This window comes from Gadus chalcogrammus, chromosome 1 (genome assembly GCF_026213295.1).
Source record: "Gadus chalcogrammus isolate NIFS_2021 chromosome 1, NIFS_Gcha_1.0, whole genome shotgun sequence".
Lineage (NCBI taxonomy): Eukaryota > Metazoa > Chordata > Actinopteri > Gadiformes > Gadidae > Gadus > Gadus chalcogrammus.
In genome coordinates this window covers 10,476,583-10,493,592 of record NC_079412.1, presented here as the reverse complement: position 1 = coordinate 10,493,592, position 17,010 = coordinate 10,476,583, and the positions used below count along the sequence as shown (strand labels likewise).

General features: G+C 44.0%; 2 protein-coding genes across 2 annotated transcripts; one reads left to right on the top strand and one right to left on the bottom strand.

The window, feature by feature from the left end:
- Positions 1 to 169: 169 nt before the first annotated feature.
- si:ch211-197l9.2 (uncharacterized) lies at positions 170 to 9,094 on the bottom strand. The gene is made up of 9 exons (XM_056588623.1): positions 8,267 to 9,094; positions 7,397 to 7,621; positions 6,211 to 6,375; positions 4,768 to 4,839; positions 3,422 to 4,636; positions 3,110 to 3,229; positions 2,368 to 2,420; positions 1,081 to 2,272; positions 170 to 928 (listed from the first exon to the last, which is right to left on the bottom strand). The coding sequence occupies exons 1-9, from the start codon at positions 8,912 to 8,914 to the stop codon at positions 836 to 838; spliced, it is 3,783 nt and encodes a 1,260-aa protein (XP_056444598.1). The 5' UTR covers positions 8,915 to 9,094; the 3' UTR covers positions 170 to 835.
- A 1,015-nt stretch (positions 9,095 to 10,109) lies between these two features.
- Positions 10,110 to 17,003, top strand: LOC130381050 (oxysterol-binding protein-related protein 2-like). Its single transcript, XM_056588474.1, has 14 exons — positions 10,110 to 10,199; positions 10,503 to 10,641; positions 10,781 to 10,892; positions 11,137 to 11,212; positions 11,735 to 11,869; positions 12,040 to 12,137; positions 12,265 to 12,447; positions 12,557 to 12,664; positions 12,749 to 12,838; positions 12,938 to 13,064; positions 13,542 to 13,661; positions 14,090 to 14,213; positions 14,354 to 14,444; positions 15,353 to 17,003. Exons 2-14 carry the CDS (start codon positions 10,605 to 10,607, stop codon positions 15,453 to 15,455), a joined length of 1,404 nt encoding a protein of 467 aa, XP_056444449.1. The 5' UTR covers positions 10,110 to 10,199; positions 10,503 to 10,604; the 3' UTR covers positions 15,456 to 17,003.
- The last annotated feature ends 7 nt before the right edge of the window (positions 17,004 to 17,010 follow it).

The window sequence follows — 17,010 nt, the reverse complement described above, 5'->3', positions numbered from 1 at the left end:
CTGAGAGGGCTTCCGTATCCTTCAGCCGTCTATGCGCTATCGGTGAACTGCTGCTGCACACTGCAAAGAAGACTAAAACTGAACTTTTTGTAAATGTTTGGTAAAGGGGGAACCCTAAGCACAACAACAAAGTGCTACGGTTTTTGTCAATTGTGTATGAAGTCTCACAAATAGCTTCAGCTTACTTGTGTACTACATAAAAATAAAAAGGCTGAATCTGCATATAGTTAGGGTTCCTGGATTTAATATAATATATTAATGTTTAATGTGTGAACATAGTGTCAATGGATTTAGAACTCATAGAGATAGATCGATAGATAGTATTATGTAAATGTGGTAGGTGTGTCTTCCCCTGGTGAAAATAAATACACAGCAACTAATGTATTGTTTGGATTAGTGTATTAACTTTTTTTTCTTTTAAATTTCCGTTTATGTTTAGAGTGAATTGAAAAAAGTATATTAAAAAAAACTTGATAATCAAATAAAATAATCTTAAATTGCACATTAATAAAATACAAATATGTATTTCAGAATAAGCCACAATATCTATGGTCCTTCTACACATCAGCACAATCTTCCTCTCTGCATGTTTATTATTCACAAAAGAGTACATATTAAGTCATATTAAGTCAGTCAACACAGAGATTCTAGACTCTCTTTTAAACTGCCATCCAAGCATCAAACATTAATATCTGGAATTAAATTCGTTGAGCTTCTAAAATTCCATATATAGTCTGGATTCAGATCAGATGACGGCTGAAATCCAGGCTGCCCTTCCTTCCTGTCACTCCCAGCTGGGGTCTATGGGCTGTCTGAGTGTTGCAGAGTATTTTTGTCACTGAGGCTTGCCCGGATTCAAGGTTTGCCGTTGGGGACGAGCGAAGCAGAACGTCAGGGTACTGCCGGAGCTGCAGTCATAGTTTCCTTCCTATTGAATAACAACGTTAAAGAGGATGAAATCAAGCAGGTAGATCAGAGAAATGAGTGGATAAGAAGTATAGGGATCATATGTAACTTCGTATCATCATTTAGACGGCTCTCTGCGAGACCGGTCTACACGGTATGTACATGAAGACCTACCTCTGCTGTGACACTGCTCGAGCTGCCGTCTCTGGCGATGGCCCCTCTTATCGCCTGGCTCTGACCGCTCCCTTTCTCCTCTCCCTGCTTCATGAACCTCTTGTTGACGATCCTGGTGACGCTGTCAGTCCTGTGTAGCGGAACGGCAGGGGGCCTTGTAGGAATGCGCTCTAGGTTCTTCAGTTCACTCTTCCCCTTTGGCCCAGCTCCTGGGGCAGGCTTCTCTGCCCGCCCGCTTACTTTGCGCAAGAACTCTGTGACCAGGCCATAGCGATGGTTTCCAGCAGCTTTACTGGGGGGCTTAGCGGCTCGGCTGGCGCTGCCAAAGTCTGTGTTTAGAGTGCTTTTGTGGGCCGGGCGGGCCCAGGTCTTCCGGGCAGGGCCTTGATTCGAGAGGTTCACCAAGGCTCGTTCCCTGGAGGGGGAGGAGGACGAAGACGAAGGGGAGGATGCCAGGGAGGAGCTGCTAAAGGTGGTGGAGGTGAGGCAAGAGGCAGAATGCCTTCGGTACAACTTCGGGGAGGTCTGTCTGGGTCTTGCCGCCCTTCCGTTGACTTTCTCAGCGGAGGTCGAGTTGTGGAGAGCGCGAGCGGACGACGGGCTCTGCACCCTGGAGGGGCTGTTTCTCACCGAGGCGACCCCCTGGGGTCCGTCCGTCTGCAGGCCAACGCTCACCATCTGGGGCTGTGTCCTGGTCTGAGTGCCCGAACAGGACACCTCTACCCAGGCTCCGCTCGATCGCCGTCGCTCTTCCTCCGGGTGACTCGAGTGAGCTACCCGCCTCCAGCTGGCTGTCATCTCTTTCATGTCATCACTCAGGTTGGCAGAGAGACCCAGATAGAGGGGTGACAGAGGGCTACCTGGGGTGCACCTACGTGAGACCATGGTGACGGACTCCCTGTCCGTGGTGGGACTTTGCCGGAGCTGAGCCAGGTGGACTCTGCGTGCAGAAGGGGGGCTGTAATATATACGGATGGCAGTGCTTTCTGGGGCGGTGTGGCTCCTCTCCGTAGATATCTGTTCAAAGTCGAGATCAGGGAAGTTGCACGGCATGATCGGATGGTCCCAGGTCTTGACGGGTTCCTCTTGGTCCAGCTGAGCGACCGACTGGCTGAGATAAAACCAGTGTTTCCGGTTGGACTTGCGTGGAGCAAATGGCCGTCTGGACCTTTTCCCTTCAGCCTTGTATGTCCTGTGGGAGAAAGTATGGCTTTGTGTCTCTTGAAGAATTCAATGTCAATAATAAATGTAATATGTGCAGATGGGGAGGAGAGTAATAAAACTGACCTGTCAATTTCAAAGTATCTCCTCTCATTGCTGATAGCACAGGCGCTGGCATCCTAGGAAAGGCAGTTTGGCCAAATTATTTAAGTCTTAAATCAGTTTTGAACGCTCACTGAATTTAGATAAACATAAGGAATGAATGTCTTTGAGTAACACTGGGATTGCAGTCTCTTACTTCAGAATGAAAATCATTAAAGAAGTTAAACCCTTTCCTTATGAAGCAAATTCTATGATTTTCTCTTCCAACAGGCAACATTATTTTGTGTCAATTATTGTTAGAAATGAAGCATAAAATTGTTTCTGCCTTATGTCTAGCATTTTCAGTTTCGGAGATGACAACTATTCATTCTGTTAAACAAATGAATAGAGGTCAGAGACATTCACTTAACTATACAGTAAATGAAACCCCAAAAAATAAAAATAAATAACTTAATAATCATGACTATTTAACTGTAAGCGACATATTTTTACAAAAATGAACCATGAACTCAAACGTCTATTGAAGCCCATGCAGTTTTGGGTCGATGTCGGAACTGGTCCGGTTTGGCAGTAGCCCCCGCAGCAGATTGACCTAAATACTGTCGCCCTTGATGAAGTGTGTTGATTTTGTATGCTGCAAAGAGTATGACGATGAAGCCATGCCGAGACGAGAGGATCAGCTTGGCTTTCCAGCGCATTACATAAACACACACATACATACGCACACAGCCGAGACAAATGGCTGAACTGTAAGAGTTTTTCATACCTCATTCGTCTTGCATCGCACAGCCTTGGGTTCACTGTCACATGCTGTCTGACTGTTGGGACACTCTGCCTCCAGTTCATGCAGCACTTTCTGTAGCATGTAGATGGTTTTGGCTCTTGCCTGGATCAGGGAGGAAAACAGACAAGGTCTCCAAAGATGCTCTACATATATTGTAATGAAACATATATATGATTTATTTAATATAATATAAGGAAGCATATAGTAGGCTATGGGTGAAGAAAAGGTGTGTAGAAATGTAATCGCTTTATATGTAAGGGACCTCTAGGTATTTCAGTCACAACTTCTTATTACCTCATTGTCCGCCCGTCCGGGTTCATTCACTTGACCCCATCGATGGAGAACTGAGATTGCCTGCAAAATGAGCAGCACTTTTGGATCTCTTCGACTTTGCATCATGTTAAATTGAGAGGACGACCCCTGCTGTGTGTGCTTCACTCTCTCCTCAATGTCTGTGGCACAGGCCTCTTCCATCATGTTATGTTCAATGACATTCTGAGCATCCATGTTGTGGCCTGCAAACTCCCTCAAAATAATTGGGAGCATAAAGGAATCACAAAAATGTGCACCCTTTTGAAACGAAAGATCACCTAATCCACTATATGTCATAAGTTTCTCCAGGTGTCCAATAAAGGCCAGCAACATGTTTTGCAAAAGTGCCAGAGATTCGTTTACAGCTCCCTGAATGAACAAGGTCTGTCCTGGGGGTTGGGCCTTGTTCTGAAACCCAGTCTCGGGCATAGCAACAGGTGTGGAGGAAAGGCCGTTTGAGGGCGAGGTGAGAAGTTGAATGGCTGAACTCACAATGCAGGCATGCTCTTTGAGAGAAAGAAGCGTTTCATAGTCTTTAACAGTCTTCCCATGGAGAGCTCTGTCCTCCTTTCTGCCAGATACTTCCTCTTGGACCAAAGGACTCCATTCACCACCCACAGGACTCTCTCGGGTGATCTGGCACACAGACAACATCCCTTTGGTCTGTGCTGGGCTCCCGTCCCTAAGGACAAAGCTCTCGACCACACCTGCATCTGTTGTACCGTTGGCTTTATTGTCCTGTGTGTACTCTGTTGTGTGCCCCATTGTCCCACTCTGTCCCCTCTCTTTCAGTTCCCATCCCACGTCTACCTGGGGAACCAGTTTTTCTGGCACTAATTCCATTGGCTCCTCCTCTTCCTCTTCCATCGCACCTCCACATTTATCTCTCATGTCGCTCATCTCTGATCTCAGGCCGCGGTTCTCCACCTCCAGCTCTACAATGCGTCGGCTCAAAAGAGTGGCCTCCTCCTCCACCAGTTTCAAGTGAGCCTTGACCTCCGTCTCCCTGGAGCGGGCGTAGCTGGCTTTACCCTCGGGGAACTGGTTGGGGTCCACATCCCCGTAGGCCAAGTGGTATCTCACCAGCTCCACACGCATGCCTTCACTCTCTGATACCAACTTGGTCAGCTTCTTGCACATCAGCGCCAATTCCTCTTTAGCAAAGTGCAGTTGGCATTTTAGATCAGCGCTGTCCTCCTGAGGAATGGAGAAGGGAGAGAAACACCCAACAACCCACGTTAGACAGAAGGACACAAAAGGCCCATAGTGGTTATTGGATACAAATATATTTGAGATCAGTTATGTTATGTACGGGAGATATGTTATACCTCTATCAGTTGGGAAAGCCTTCTTTCTGCTTTGCTGATAGGAGATCTGACACTTCTCCTCTTCAGAGAGTTCTGGGGGTGTCAAACAGAGCAAACAGGTCACAGAGAAAACAGGGCTCAAACAAGAAGGTGTTGTAAACAATCTCTTCCTCAGTAAGCATTAGGTTACAAGTGGTTCCACACTGAGTCATGTGAACTGCTGCAAAGCATTTTTTCTTCTCACCACCAAGGGCAACGCTGAACTACATGAGCGAGTTAATCTGTTTGCTTGGGTATGAAAGGAATTCAGGCTGCAGTGAGCCCTGTCTCGGGATGCATTGTCCGGCCAGAAGACACAAGAGCGGAGGTCATGGTTATATAAATAACTGTACTCAGGGGGTTAGAGGTGGGGATTATGAGCAGTGTGTTGTCGCCACTACATGGTCAAGGGTTGCAGATGAAAAGGGTCAATTTTTATGTAGACATAAGTTATTTAGTATTTGAGAGTTTTCCTTGAGAACATGCAACCCAATGCCCTTCTCTGTTAAGGACAGTGAGTTGTTTTTGAAAATAATTCTGTTCTATTTCTTCAGCTATTTGTGAGATGTGACCAGCAGATCAGTCAAGAGTTTGAAAGCATTTCAAATGTCCATCCTCTTTTCCATCAATCTAGCAAAGATTCTGTGGTCGTAGATTAGGTAATCTAAGTGGATTTCCCATACGGGATAAGAGAGAGTAGCAGCTGTCCCGTTTGAGTGGGCCAGGCAAAGTTAACGCCAAGGCACTGAATCCTGGATTAGTCCAAGCACGTGTGAGTTCAGCATCACCCACATGGAGACGAGGCTTCAGGGCAGAATTGGCAACAGCAAGGAAAGGAAAAGGAAAACAGCAGACCAAGACGTGCTGCATTATAGCGATACGGAATAGCTATCTATATCTTTTCAGTTATTGTAGGTCAGTATGTCAGTCTGCAAACACTATTTAGAATTCCATAATACATGCTGATCCCGATTTAGCCTAGCTTGATAAAATTCAAACGGAGGGAAAGCGGGAGAGCATCTATTTCTGTAATCTCTCTATATGTTGCTTCCCTCTCTGTCTCTATTTTGTGAACCCTCCAGTGGGAATGTCAGCTGTGCTGGAGTTCAGGCTTCAGCATACCAAGAGGCTTCACCCCACCCAGGCACCAGTCAGCTGCTGGCCGTGCCCCTGGCCCATATCCTTGATGTGGTCCAGGGTCAAGCGCCATCTGACCTCAGAGTAGTGTCAGCGCAAGGGGAGACAACTGCATGATACGGAGGCAGCTGTGACGAGTAATCACGTGAAAATGGGCGCCAGACTGCAGAGATATGGGAAATGTTTATGTGGTGTATGGATGGCAACAGCTGAGGGCCACCGCAAGGTTAGAGTGTACTATGGAGCAGACAGATGCAGATCATTAAGCTAAATATATGGAAGTCGAACCTCTTTGGAGAAGACTTTGTCCACCTCAGTCTGCAGGACCTGCTTGGCGACCTCCAGCTCCTGGGTCCTTTCTCTGAGCACCTCGTTCTCTACCTCCAACAGGGATTTCTTCTTCTGCACAGACTCCAGCTCGTTCCGGAGGCGCAGAGAGACGCTTTTTGCAACCTAACAGCAATTCATTAATGAAAATACTCAATGTTATATCAATGATATGATGTGATGTACAATGATGGGAGAAGAATCCACTAAGCAGGTCAATGACCGAGGTAATAGAAAGTAACAGTGCGGAATGTTTCTTAACTGTTCCCTGTAAGTAGAGGAAACGATTGAAGTCAGAATTCAACACCATAAAGAGGAGGGTAATCATTGCAAGGGTTAAAGTAGTTTCATTGTTTAGAGAAATGTTAGAGTATCAATTACGGTCCTGCGTTATCAGCCCTACGTAAAAAAAGCCAACCAACAAAGTGATAAACTTCGGCCAATGCGTTCCTTCCATGATACTGTTTCCAATCTTAAACTCGTATGCGTTTTAGTTTTAGGCCTCTACTTCGTTGGAAACAATCAACCACATAATTATACAGAGCTTTTTTACGAACCTACCAACAGGATGTAGGATAAGAAAACGTTCGCCCCATTAAGGATTTTGTGGCACAACCCAACATCAGGATGTGGCACCGCCCATGAGTCATGCTGCTCCCGACCAATCACAACACTGCCCAGTTTGGGAGCGAGAGGCTAAGCAGAGAAATATGTGGATGGTTGAAGTTAATTTGGATGACTCTAATCAACATGATTCACTCAAAAGCCGATTGACGAAGGCTGTTAAACTGTGTGGGTGGTTACTGAGTGCTTCTAAAGTCACCGAGAGAGGGAGGGAGGGAGGGGATGGAGGGAGGGAGAGAGAGAGAGGGAGAGAGAGAGAGAGAGAGAGAGAGAGAGAGAGAGAGAGAGAGAGAGAGAGAGAGAGAGAGAGAGAGAGAGAGAGAGAGAGAGAGAGAGAGAGAGAGAGAGAGAGAGAGAGAGAGAAAGAGAGAGAGAGAGAGAGACAGACACAGAGAGAGAGAGAGAGAGAGAGAGAGAGAGAGAGAGAGAGAGAGAGAGAGAGAGAGAGAGAGAGAGAGAGAGAGAGACAGAGACAGAGACAGAGAGAGAGAGAGAGAGACAGAGACAGAGACAGGGGTCTGACCTTGATATCGTGCTCCAGGCTCCTGACCAGTTCCCCGTCCACTTGTCCGGTCTGAGCCACCCTGATGCTGCGACGCTCCGCTTTGCGGAGCCGGTACTGCAGAATGCGGCAAGTCTTGTTGGCCTGCTCCAGCTGCAGCCGCAGCTCCTGCAGCTGGTACACCTCCTCCTCCTGGAACATGTCCCGCATCTCCACCATCTCGCAGTGCAGCTCCTCCATCTCATCCTGTGAGGAGTGGTGTGGAGACACATCTCAAGTCCTTCAGTAGCAGGGCTATCCACTGAGCCACTCTGGTAGTTCTAGCTAAGTTTGGAGTGCATCATATATCTTCAAACACAATGACCAAATATTTTGTTGGTGTTGGCAGAGTGCCCAAATACTTGGATTTGTTAACGTTTACTTTGTTAACTATATCATTGTTCCACAATCCACAAGATACGGGCCCGATAAATTGAATAGGCCTATATGTGTAAATAACATGATTCTATATATAATGGTAGTAGCATTGTTTAAGATGCTTTAACTGTCAAAATAATATTGATGTGGCTATAATTGTTGTAAGTATGGAAATTATGAATTGGAATCAATTCATGAAACAATTCGTTGTTTTTCCTTCAGCGACACGATTTCTGCCTCCCTAACATCGGGCAGCCTGGAGCGTCGTCAGTCACGCGGTCTCGGTCACTAATTGGGATTGGCATTTGCAATTACACAGAATCCGCTCTGCTGTCAAAACGCTGCTCACAGGACACTTGTTGGAGGCTAAAAGACTGTATACACAATAGGTTTAAGGACTATTCAAAAGGACGACACTCAATGATAGTTGAAAAATATATAGGCCTATATATTAATTTGTTAACATATCCTTACTTTCAAATATTCGTTTTCAGATCTCAATTCGTCGACCTCCCTGATCAGACCTTCAGTCGTCTCCCCCATCATCAGATTTGAATCGTTTTCTGACACATAAGCGACTCCGGGAGACAATCCTCGATCAGGGAGATAGTTGCCCACAGTGTTGCCGTCCTTGCTCTCCCTTTCATCGCCTCTTCCTCCGCCGTGCATCGCAGACGCAGATGGGCTCCCGTCCGACCAACTTATTTCAGGGTCAATATTCTGAGGGTCTGGCTTGTTTCCCTCCGACGTGCAATCAGACATTTCCGAGCTACTATCAGAAGAAGAGAGTTTCCAAGACACACAACCGGAGTCCTTGCTGTAGTCCTCCGATGCGTTGCTGTCATCGGACAGTTTTCTCTGCACGCTGGCACTCTTAGGGCACTCGTCGTTGGACACACTCTCCACGACGCTTCCCGCTCGCTTCCCTTTTCCCACTGATTTCAGCTCCGTTGCAGATTCCTTCTGAGTCCCCCGTGTGTCGTTGTTAAGCCGTGTCTTAGGGCAGGAGCTCCTCCGGCAGTCTTTAGTCCCCTTCTGGGTCTGAGGGGCGCCCTGCTGTGGCGCCCGGGGTGGCTGCTGGCCCCTGCGCGCCGGCTTTGAGCTGTTGTCACCCCTGTTCATCTTCTGGGGTCCAGAGTTAATCAGAGTAAATCAGAGTGGGTAATGTAACTACTGTTGCAAAACTGACGAAAGATGATTCCCCAGACCCGACGTTATCTGTACTCACGAGTTATTGTTCGCTTCAAGTCTGAAAAAAAGGGGAGAAAGGCGTGAGTTGTTGGTGCCTCCTGGCTGGTTCTCCGCCCACTCTGGCCCTGACAGGGGGAGCGCTCACGGCTTAACATGTATTCGGCCAAAAAAAAAGTCAATCGACATTTCGTGAGAAAGTCAACCGCATTGGTTATATGGTCAAGTGACATATTCTCTTCCTGGAATATAGTTGTCACGAGGCCCGAAGTAATTGACTTGTTATTTGTCCATCCATATGTTTTTTTCCAAAATATGGGGACAAATCCTTCCAAAACTGAATTTGACTGACGTAGGCCTATTCGAATCACATGTTTGATAGGCCAAATAATATAATAGTATAATATATATGTAGTAGATATAGTATAATATTATGATATAATATAATATGATATAACATATCATAATATAATACAATTGAATACAATAATGTATTATTATATATTATATCATTATATATTATATTATATCATATCATATCATATTATATTGTATTAGGCTATATAACATAATATTATATTTTATTATTATAATTATTATTATTATTATTGTTATTTTTAATTATCATTATTATTTTTATTATTTTTATCTTATTGTACAGCACTTTGGTCAGTGTATGCTGTGTGTATATGTGCTCTATAAATAAAACGTACTTACTTACTATATAACATAAGTAAGTATAATATAACTATAGTAGTTATATTATATCACTGTTATATTGGTTAAAATATTATACTGTATTGTATTATATAACAAGGAATCTCTAAATTAAATGTATTATTATTATTATTATTATTATTATTATAATATTATATTGTATTATTTATTTTATTTTATTTTATCATTATATATTATATGATATTATGTTATATAATACAATACAGTATAATATTTTAACCAATATAACAGTGATATAATATAACTACTATAACAATATTAATACAAAGCACTTCTGAAGCCTTTCTGTGCGCTCTAGAGAAGGCAGAGAAGGCTCTGATTGGCTGACCGAGCCACCCTGGGTCTGGCGGTGAAGGCTCTGATTGGCTGATGGCGCCCCACTAGCGACGTTGCCCTTGACGCCCTCTTCCGCCCAGTTCCTCTAGCTGTGAATTGAGGAATGTTTATGTTTTTAGATCTTTGTATTGGTGACGATTAACAGGTACTGTAAACGTAATCTCATACATACGTAACCTCCGTTATTCTATCGGCATGTATATGCCAATCTTTGAGATGGAGGTTCAAATAATAGTATTGTGTTCTTCGGTTGTTTTTGAGTGCAGCACCAAGGCTAACCGCTAGCTAACGTTACTCACTAGCTTCTTACATTGCTAATAATAGCTGAAGCTGTCTTTGTTGGAAGTGGTTATCGTTAAGATAACCTGCAAGCGTCTCCCATTTTTAGTAATGTAATTTGTACTACATGTGTTGGATGATCTTGAAACGAATTGTTTAAACGTTGCAGGTCAAGTGTTAACCTTTCTGTGATGCTCGCTAAGAGCTCGGGGCGCAGTGACAGGCCGGCTGCAGACATGACTTCTCAGTAACACTCCAGACTACGCTCACTATGAACAGCGAGGAAGAGTTCTACGACGCCGAGACAGGTGCCAGAGAGGCCTGATGGCAGCACAATCACAGACAACACATGACATATACAGACGAAATAGGCTACATAGGCATACAATGAAGTTGGCAAGGAATGCAATGCATTCTGACCAGAACGTCTATCCGTCTATCTTACAGGGCTTGAGTCGGATGATTCCTGTGAGGTAAGTTTTAAGGATGCCATGGTGTTTGAAGGCAAGCAGGCAAAGGATGGAAGCGCACCACAACAAAATGGAGTATGGGAGCGAAGGTGAGGAAATACAGCCATTAGGCTGTTAAGATTAAAGCAATATCTTTTTTCAGGGTGTACTAAAACCTGTAGCCCTTTTAGGGCGAGATGACTTATGACCATATCTATTTATGTCTTACCGCCTGTTCCATGGTAGATTGTATTTATTGTGGTTGTGTGTTAGTAGTCCTATATCAACGGTCATTCTTCTATAGTTAAAATGATTACCAGTTAACAAATGATTACATGTTTATTGATTTAACAGGAAAATGCTGCCTGCAGATATGATCTCCAGAAACAATTTAAATATGTGGGGTGTATTAAAGAAATGTATTGGAATGGTGAGTCATTTCTCTTTTTATGCTTGTTCCCCATTTCGTCTTTAGCCTATTGCAGAGACTTACATGTCCAAACTCCAGTCAGTGCTTTGGAGTGTGATGGTGCACGTATTGATTGAAGCAACTCAGCAGCTAACATTGCAACGTCTTCTTGCAATTTTTCGCTGCTAGGCTTTCGCTGGTCTGATCCCATCTTTTTTACAAAAGTCTATGATGCAAAAAAACAGCTGGTTATATTGAAGGTGCAGCTGAGGATGCTGTTGGCAATTTTTTGCGTAATGATTCGATTTTCTGCTCAAGAAATACATTTTCTCATTATAATAATAATATTGATAATAATATATTATAATAAGGATTCATATTATAAGGACATTACTGTCGAGTTTGTGTGACATAAATTTGTGCTTAGTCCATTACTAAGAAATAGTTTGTTATTTATATAGCATGTAGAGGTTTCTCTATATTGATCCAACCTAGTCATCAATCTAAAGCATGTAATTCTCAGTTTGTTTTTTGGTGCTTCAGGAACTTTCTAAAATAGCAATGCCGGTGGTGTTCAACGAGCCACTGAGCTTTCTTCAGAGGATCTCTGAGTACATGGAACACACTCACCTCATTCACAAAGCCTGCAGCTTGTCGGACTCCATAGAACGCATGCAGGTACACAACCAACAACCGCGGACTATGTCAAAATATCACTACTCATGTTGCCTTTGAAGTGATTCTTTCTTAATAATAACCTCCCACTATATAAATCAATCCCACGTGGGTTATTTGTTATATACTTCAAGTTAATGTGACTTCCAGATCTGTGATTGGTTCCGTGACAGGTGGTGGCAGCCTTTGCGGTGTCTTCTGTGGCGTCTCAATGGGAGAGAACTGGAAAGCCTTTCAATCCTTTATTGGGGGAGACTTTTGAACTAACAAGGTATCTATCTATATATGTCGGTGCATGCAAAATACAATAAATACATACCAGATTTATTGGATGCATTGTCAATTCATTTCCCACTGTCAATGTTATCAGCTTGAAACAATATGTTGTGGTTTTCCAGAGAGGAAGACGGTTATAGATTGATCTCAGAGCAAGTAAGCCACCACCCGCCCGTCAGTGCCTTCCATGCTGAGTCTTTGAAGCAGGAGTTTGAGTTCCACGGCACCATCTATCCCAAGCTCAAATTCTGGGGCAAGAGCGTCGAGGCTGAGCCCAAAGGCACAATGACCCTGGAATTGTTGAAGTGAGCCTATAACGCAAAACAATCAACGTCTTCTTACACTGATGGTTGTCTTGTTACCATGAATCGCTGTTTAGCTGAGCACTGGGTCTCTTGTGTGAGCTTCTTCCAGGCATAAGGAGGCATACACCTGGACAAACCCCATGTGTTGTGTTCATAACATCATCTTGGGAAAGCTCTGGATCGAGCAATATGGAACAGTAGAGATACTCAACCACAGGTAGGATCTAATGTAATGCAGTATTGTAATGCGGCAACATCCTTTTTCTTTATTTGATTGCTTGTTTTGCATCTGATTTGTCAGTACGGGCGACAAGTGCGTCCTGAACTTCAAACCATGTGGCATGTTCGGTAAAGAGCTGCACAAAGTGGAAGGCTATATCCAAGACAAGAGGTGAGAGCATAGCACTAGTTCTCGGCGCATGCAATGTATACAGCTGTGCTAGATTAGTTGTGAGCTAATGTCTTCATGACCTTGCTGTTTTGTCTTCAGTAAGAAGAAACACCGCGTGATCTACGGAAAGTGGACAGAGTGCATGTACAGTGTTGACTCCAAGGTCTACGACTCCAACAAGAAGGCAGAGAAGAAGGCCGGGGGCATTTCCAAAAAGCAGAAGCAGGTGGGAGGAGCTGTCCTTCATAGCCCATTTAAACTCTACTCACACATTTGAACAGACCTCAGGGCTACTAATCAATCAGGTTTTTACATGGACATAATGCAAATATCATTTTGTGTTTTACTGCGGGCTCTCAAAGAAAAGACTCAATTAACGTTACACATTTCTGCAACATTATCTTTTTCTTCCACGACTCCGTGCAGTGGCGTTAGTGGAAGGTAAGGTCAAATAACATTTGATATGTTATGATTTGTAGTGTGCCACTGCTGTTGTCTTCTTCCTAGTCCGTGTTCCTGAGTGTAGTGTACGATTGTTTCATTGCCCGCAGCCAATCCACGATGCCTGGCGTTGGCCATTGCATCGTTGATTGAGACTTGAGTCTGTGGCAACGTTCATCACACGTTTTCTTTTGTAGCAGCAGGTGAGTGCTGCTCTGTACCGGTCTGACTGCTGGGTGTTGTGTACCTGTGGTCCTTTTAGGAGACCTGTGCAGAAGGGGACGAAGCAGATGATATGCCGGATCTGCAAGAAACTGTGACTGTGATTCCAGGAAGTGCCTTACTGTGGAAGATTACACCGCGACCACCACACTCGGAAAAGGTGAAATGCATCGATACTAATGGAAGGGAACTTTTTAAGTAACATTTACCGGTAATTGTTTGATCAAACATGCTCTGCCCTAAACAAAATATCAGTTACTTTTCATCTGAATACAGGCAGCGTAGATCAAATGTAACAACTGTTGTGTAGTGAAATTGTTATTAAGTTACATGACTCGGTTTCAAATATAAGGCAACATTGAGTTTTCCCATATATCGGAAATTATCTTAAATCACTTGGATGGGTGATTCTTACTTCCCCTTTTCAGTTTTTCATCAGCTGACCTCTGCAGCTTCAGAGTTTTTACAGCTTCTGTCCCTTGTTTACCTTGTGGCTTTGTTATGGTGGATAGTAAGGGTCATAACTGGTACAGCCTCAGCCCATTTAAAAACTGTCCAAATGACAAACGTTAATTTGTTTCTGTGTAGATGTACAACTTCACCAGCTTCGCCCTGACCCTGAATGAGATGGAGCCGGGCATGGAGGGGCTTCTAGCCCCAACCGACTGCCGTCTGCGGCCAGACCTTAAGGCTATGGAGGACGGAGACTTGGGTAAAAACACACACACACAGTGTGTCACTTTGAACTATATTCTCATTCAGTTGCGACGACATCGTAATGCATGCACCACCATGGGGTCCATTGTATCCTTTAATAGTTCAGTGTTCATTTTTCCATTTTTCTGCCTTCAGATGGAGCAATGACTGAAAAGGAGCGGCTTGAAGACAAGCAGAGAGCCGCCCGCAAGGAGCGCTCCAAAGAGGAAGAAGAGTGGTCCACCAGGTCTGTTCTGCAGAGGATCACGTTACATTCCACATAAGGAGTCTGTTGACTATGGTGACACATTAGTGCCATAATTCACTAATGTGATAAACGATGCATTCGGGCGTATTATATTATTCCACACGCGTAGATATTAACTGCGAGCGCGCAAATGATCTCTGCGCGCGCAAAACAGCCTCTCGCGCGCGCAGATTACCTCAGCGCGCGCAAAACAGCCTCTCGCGAAAGATGTTTTTACGCTCTCGCTCGAATTTAATTTTGGCACTATGGGGGAGGGAACCAAGGCAGGGCGGGCTTTCCTATGATTTGCCGTTTCTGAAGCGCGATATTTGATTGACAGCCCTCCTCACATTCAATTCTGAATTGTACAGTAAATGGCTGAAACGATAGTTACTTATTGTAACTCTAGATTCTATGAGTATAGGCGCAGCCTTTAAAGGCTATCGCTATTGGGTTATCCCGCGCACGCAGGTAATTAGCGCGCGCGAGAGGCTGTTATGCGCGCGCAGAGATCATTTGCACGCTCGCAGTTAATATCTACGCGTGTGGAATAATATAATACGCCCGAATGCATCTTTTATCACATAAGTGAATTATGGCACTAATGTGTCGCCATAGTTGACTACCATGTCACCCAGGAGGGGGCATCAGAATGGGGTTCTGATAGCTGGGTTTCTATTAGAAGCTTGATAAGCATCTGCCGCAAATGAGAAGTATATATTTAAAGAACATCAGGAAATATACCTGTTCATAAGGTATACAGCAATTAACCAATATCCTGGCATCTCCTTGGTAGTTATGTAGCCGTCAGTTGATTCAGTAGTCGTCGAGCTGGAACCAGTATTCACAGTTCGCCACAATGGTGTTCATAATCATTCCTAATTCTGTGTCGTTTGGTTTCCATCCAGGTGGTTTCAGACAAAAACAAACCCTTACACAGGAGCCGAGGACTGGCTCTACAGCGGTGGTTACTTTGAGCGTAACTTTGTGGATAGTCCCAACATTTATTGACACAAGCGGCTCCTGACTCGTCCTCTGGCATTCTCCTGCTCCTACCTGATATAAGTGATTTTTATCTCTCATCGAATTTTCAAACCTCTGTGATGTTGAAACGTTCACTTTTACTGCCAATATTGTTTATTCCCTGTTTCTTTTCTCTCTCTGCTAGAATGTGTTAAAGTCGTGAGCTCGGATCGTGTCAGGCAGAGCTCTGACATATGCAGTTCCACATGAAGTAGCACAGGGCGACTATTTTAGAGTTTACTTGGTTGACTTAACGTCAGCCATTCGCTGTGTGCCCTGACTAGGATTCGGCAGAGACTGTCCTGTTCTACCCATCTCAAAGATCCATCTCCAATTAGGGATCTGGGAAGTCCTTGTGTGATACCTGGTGTAGCGGCTATACTGGAAACAGACATGGTTCAATGATCAGAGATATGTAGTCTGACCTCACTCCCATCATGTAGATATGGCACACATTACTGGTGAGGTACATGCAAATATCAGGTGCCATTTACATGTGGCTGGTACTTTTTTTATAATATAGCTATCAAAATGGATGATCTCATTTAGTTGGAAGTGCACTAAACCATCCCTCTATCGTTCACGTGTGATTATGTTCTGTGAGTAGAGAAACTAGATACTAAAGCTGCTTACAATGTTATGAAGATTTATTGTCATCTGTAACATGTGTCGAATGCATGCTAACCGAGACGGTTTCTTACACAACTCAAAGCCATAGAACTCAAAGGATGGTCCCCACTGAACCATCAGCTGTACAAGAATGTGTGATGTTGTTCGACCACATAAGGACACAGCTCAGAGCTTATTGATATTGCCAGTCCGATACCAGTAGGATATAAAGAGAAATACTGTGGAAATTGTGTGTATAATTGACATGCGTTTTATTTTAGGTGTTTTTACATGTAGACCGTGCAACACTGTAACATTTTTAGGGCAGGTTTCTGTTCATGTTTTTCAAAGGCACAATCAATCTTTCGGTCATCAGCCTCTAAATGACCTCTCAGTTTTACTGAATTTCCGTTGGCATCATTGATCTGTATTCCAACAACCGATACAATAAGCTTTGCCATTGTTGACAATGGCAGGTGGCAGAGAAGGCCATTAGATACCACCTACCTATGCAAAGATGCAATTTATTCAGTTTCACCTTCTGAAATGTGAAAATGAGCTAACACCCCCCTCTTTAATATACTAGTAGTATCTGATGTGTGTGTACAAGGAATGCACCTGTTGAAAGGATTGTTGACATGATACCTAAGTAATACTTGCATATGTTTCGTCAGTGGTGGGTTCCAAGCACTCTAATTCTGCATTGAACTGCACATGAGACCCTAACGCTACCCCTTCCCCCCAGGCATCAGATGCTATACATTGACAGTAACAATTCAATGGTGGAAGTCCCTTGCTTCCATGCTCTTGGTATGTTTTGACCCATGGTTGTAACTGGCATTGATTTTGATCTGTTTACAATGTACATCTTGCTTTTACGACACAATGAATACACAATACCAAGCATAGTACTAAGTGTCTACCTACCACTACT

What these genes read in the sequence shown, in the direction of transcription:
- si:ch211-197l9.2 (XM_056588623.1), bottom strand. Translation starts at nt 8,914, where the DNA reads ATGAACAGGGGTGACAACAGCTCAAAGCCGGCGCGCAGGGGCCAGCAG. An exon ending in ACAAAGTCTTCTCCAAAGAG is followed by an intron (nt 4,840 to 6,210) that starts GTTCGACTTCCA and finishes TGACACCCCCAG; the next exon opens with AACTCTCTGAAGAGGAGAAG. An exon ending in GGCTTTCCCAACTGATAGAG is followed by an intron (nt 4,637 to 4,767) that starts GTATAACATATC and finishes TCCATTCCTCAG; the next exon opens with GAGGACAGCGCTGATCTAAA.
- LOC130381050 (XM_056588474.1), top strand. Translation starts at nt 10,605, where the DNA reads ATGAACAGCGAGGAAGAGTTCTACGACGCCGAGACAG. An exon ending in GTTCTACGACGCCGAGACAG is followed by an intron (nt 10,642 to 10,780) that starts GTGCCAGAGAGG and finishes TCTATCTTACAG; the next exon opens with GGCTTGAGTCGGATGATTCC. An exon ending in TATGGAGGACGGAGACTTGG is followed by an intron (nt 14,214 to 14,353) that starts GTAAAAACACAC and finishes TTCTGCCTTCAG; the next exon opens with ATGGAGCAATGACTGAAAAG.